We start from the raw sequence: 4347 nt of genomic DNA, 5'->3' as shown, positions 1-4347 counted from the left end.
TGGGTGCGCATACCTGCGCGCTTGTAAGCGCATGTATGCGATTTTCATGCGCTGCGTTTTTTTGGGGTGTGCGTTGGTATTTTCCAGACGCTGCATGTTGCATTTTTTGGCCCTTGAAAAAATCGCATGCGCACGTATGCGCACGTTTTGCGCTAAAAATGGCCATTATAGCCTATGGATGCGCATACGTGCGCACTGGCATGCGCAGGTATGCGATTTTTTAGCGCTGCGTTTTTTGGGTGGTGTCCACTTTTTATCCTAGTTAGAATCTTCTAAAGTCAAAAAAAAAAAGTCTATATAAAGGAGGTGCCTGCCAAAACTCTGCCACTACTACACTAGACAGATTGAAGAGCAGACATTCAACCAAGAACCCATTATATCAGCGAAGAATGTGAGTATATTACATTATATGCCTGTCCTTTTAAATTATGTATGTACTAATGATTTTTATTATTTTTACATGCAGTATGTCTTCAGAATCTGAGTATTCCCCATCGCGGCAGGAATTGGCGCAAGCAGACCGTGAGGTGATTATTTTCGTGCATCTGGTAAGTATATCTGCTGCTTCTCCAAATCTCTTACGTTTTTTCAACTTTCAGACATCGTCATCATCATCTGCGGACGGGAATAGTGAGGGCGAAGAGCAGGAGCAGCGAAGCCAAGTCCCGGTGGTGATATGGAATGTAAGTATCAAATGATTTGTAATGTTCTTTATTTTTTTTTTATCTTCTATTTTTACTCTTTTTTTTGTTTCTTTTTTTGTAACTTTTTAGTCAATTTAAATTTGATTATTCTAATGAATGTGTTTTGTCTAGGTTCCACAACGGGATGAAGACGTCTACCTGGATAATGAGCAGCTCATCAGCCTGGTCCAGGAGCGTTCGCCGTTGTGGGACAGCCGTGACCGGCTGTACAAGGACAATGTGGTGACCCGGCGGCTATGGAATGAGGTGGCCGCAGCGTTGATGGATGGCTGGGACAGCGCCACAGCATCCGCCAAAAAGGCGTTTAGTGAGTATTTCCCTGCTCTGTATTGTGCCGCAGTGACTGTTGTCCTTGACGGCACTGTTGGGTTTCGTGCTAGGCGTATTCTAGCAGGAAACCCAACAGTGTCATCGGGGTCTACAGTGACTGCTTTGAGTATTGTATTGCTACATTGTGCCGCAGTGACTGTTGTCCTTGACGGCACTGTTGGGTTTCGTGCTAGGCGTATTCTAGCAGGAAACCCAACAGTGTCATCGTGGTCTACAGTGACTGCTTTGAGTATTGTATTGCTACATTGTGACGCAGTGACTGTTGTCCTTGACGGCACTGTTGGGTTTCGTGCTAGGTGTATTCTAGCAGGAAACCCAACAGTGTCATCGGGGTCTACAGTGACTGCTTTGAGTATTGTATTGCTACATTGTGCCGCAGTGACTGTTGTCCTTGACGGCACTGTTGGGTTTCGTGCTAGGCGTATTCTAGCAGGAAACCCAACAGTGTCATCGGGGTCTACAGTGACTGCTTTGAGTATTGTATTGCTACATTGTGCCGCAGTGACTGTTGTCCTTGACGGCACTGTTGGGTTTCGTGCTAGGTGTATTCTAGCAGGAAACCCAACAGTGTCATCGGGGTCTACAGTGACTGCTTTGAGTATTGTATTGCTACATTGTGCCGCAGTGACTGTTGTCCTTGACGGCACTGTTGGGTTTCGTGCTAGGTGTATTCTAGCAGGAAACCCAACAGTGTCATCGGGGTCTACAGTGACTGCTTTGAGTATTGTATTGCTACATTGTGACGCAGTGACTGTTGTCCTTGACGGCACTGTTTTTTTTTATCAACAGTGGACAAAGTCCGAACACGTTGGCGTTCGATCAAGGACCGCTTCAACAGTGATGTTCGTGCTGAGGGCCAGGATCGCAGTGGATCTGCGTCAAGGACCAGAACTAGATACCGTCACTATCACGCGTTGCAGTTCCTAAGACCGGTCCTTGCCACAAGATCGTAAGTATTATACATTTTGGGTTTTTATTTTTATTAATCTGTGTTTTTCTAATCCACAGCTGATGCTTCTTGTAAAGGCATGGTAGTAATGATTTTCCTTTCTTCCACAGCACCTGGAGCAGCACCCTGCAACCTGGCCCTGGAGCGGTCCTTCCTCGGACGTCCTCTGACCCGTCCCAGCCATCCGACAGCCAGGAAGCACCTTGCAGGTCCCACACACACACAGCTGGTGACCAGGAAGCTGGGCCATCAGGTGTTCCCCTGTCCCAGGTCTCTGCCACTGGTTATGCGGGCACTACCCGCCAGCGGCAGAGGGCCTTGGACAGGAATGTCTTGCCCGAGTTTATGCATTTGAGCGAGACATTTAATTCCAGCCTCAAGTCACTGTCCGACAGAGTTGAAAGCGGTTTTGCACTGATGGAACGTGGTTTTAACCACTTTGAACACCGCTTCAATTCTGTAGAACAGCGCCTTGACCGTCTGGAGGCCGACCTCAACAGACCAGCACACCATTTTTTTAGTAAGATTGAAAAGGGCATGGCGGAACACCTTAGTCCTGATCAACAGCTGAATGTGCTGCAGGCCTGCAACAATGCTTTCTTGCAGGCTATGCAGCATAATCGGTACGGTCAGCAGTCAGTGGTGTCCTTTCCACCTGTGCCACCATTGACTCGCTTCACCTCACTACCGACTTGTGCTGCATACCACTGCACGGACACCTCTCTTCAAAGCCAGGACACCCACCGTTACACCACCACAAGTCTGAGTGCAGCTGGTCACTTCACCGACACCACCATGGCAAGCGCTGCTCCTGTCTGGAGCACCACCGCCAATCCCATGCATGCGTGGAGCTCAGCCACCACTAGGCAAACATGGAACAGCCCTGCCGCTACAACAACATGTAGTAGCCCTGCCACCACCACTCTGCAAACCTGGACCATCACTGCCGCCACCAGTCCTCCTGCAAGGACGAGCACTGACAACGAAGAGCAGCAGCAGCCACCTCAGCAGCAGCAGCCACCTCAGCAGCAGCCACCTCAGCAGCAGCCGCCACCTCAGCAGCAGCAGCAACCACCTCAGCAGCAGCAGCCACCTCAGCAGCAGCCGCCACCTCAGCAGCAGCAGCCACCTCAGCAGCAGCCGCCACCTCAGCAGCAGCAGCCACCTCAGCAGCAGCCGCCACCTCAGCAGCAGCCGCCACCTCAGCAGCAGCAGCCATACCAGCAGACGGGGGACCTGCATTCCATATTTGCCCCTAGTTCAAGGCGAAATCAATCAAGGCGGGCATTGGGCCAAAGTCGGTCCAGGCACACAAGCCTACGGCGACATGCCATTACAACTAATGTACCTGAACAGATTTCCTCTCCTACAAGTGTTCCTACTTTAATTCCCTTAACTGGACTACCTTCCCCCACAAGTTTTGTTGCCCCTTCCCCTCAAACACCGTCTTCAACTGCAAGTGTTGCATATTCCCTGCACACCCCCAAATTGAAACCATCTGCCCCCAAACGCCGTAAAAAATAATTTTTAGTTTTATTTTTGTGATAAAAAATAAATTTACATTTGTGGTTCACCATTAATAAGTTTCATTAATGTTGTTTGCGCCGCTCACACACACTGATGGGTAAATACATGTTAAAAACAAACCCAAGGGCTAGTATAGTCATATGTGAAATAACATGGACTAGTATAGTCATTCCAAGGCCTAGTGTAATAACTCTATTTTTACCAAATAGAATCTGGTTTCATGAAAAACAAACTGTGGAAACTTGTCTAAAAAATAAGTTTCTTTCTAGTTTCACCAGTTTGTTTTTTGTGAAACAAGATGCTAGTTGTTAAAAATCGAGTTATTACAGTAGGCCTTGGTATGACTATACTAGGCCGTGGTATTTCACATATTACTATACTACTAGCCCCAAGGCCTACTATACTCATATTTGAAATACCACGGCCTAGTATAGTCATTACAAGGCCTAGTGTAATAACTCTAGTTTTACCAAATATAATCTGGTTTCATGAAAAACAAACTGTTGAAACTTGTCTAAAAAATAAGTTTATTTCTAGTTTCACCAGTTTGTTTTTTGTGAAACAAGATGCTAGTTGTTTAAAATCGAGTTATTACAGTAGGCCTTGGTATGACTATACTAGGCCCTGGTATTTCACATATTACTATACTACTAGCACCAAGGCCTACTATACTCATATTTGAAATACCACGGCCTAGTATAGTCATTCCAAGGCCTAGTGTAATAACTCTATTTTTACCAAATAGAATCTGGTTTCATGAAAAACAAACTGTTGAAACTTGTCTAAAAAATAAGTTTCTTTCTAGTTTCACCAGTTTGTTTTTTGTGAAACAAGATG

General features: G+C 46.5%; 1 protein-coding gene across 1 annotated transcript; it reads left to right on the top strand.

The window, feature by feature from the left end:
* The first annotated feature begins 772 nt into the window (after positions 1–772).
* On the top strand, positions 773–3507 carry LOC141094578 (uncharacterized). The gene is made up of 2 exons (XM_073580458.1): positions 773–1011; positions 1824–3507. The coding sequence occupies exon 2, from the start codon at positions 2329–2331 to the stop codon at positions 3505–3507; it is 1179 nt and encodes a 392-aa protein (XP_073436559.1). The 5' UTR covers positions 773–1011; positions 1824–2328.
* Positions 3508–4347: the final 840 nt, after the last annotated feature.

Source organism: Dendrobates tinctorius, unplaced genomic scaffold (genome assembly GCF_039654945.1).
Source record: "Dendrobates tinctorius isolate UK_male_01 unplaced genomic scaffold, ASM3965494v1 ptg000064l, whole genome shotgun sequence".
Taxonomy (NCBI): Eukaryota; Metazoa; Chordata; class Amphibia; order Anura; family Dendrobatidae; genus Dendrobates; species Dendrobates tinctorius.
Note: the sequence above shows the minus strand (reverse complement) of the source record. Positions and strands in the feature narration are given on the sequence as shown.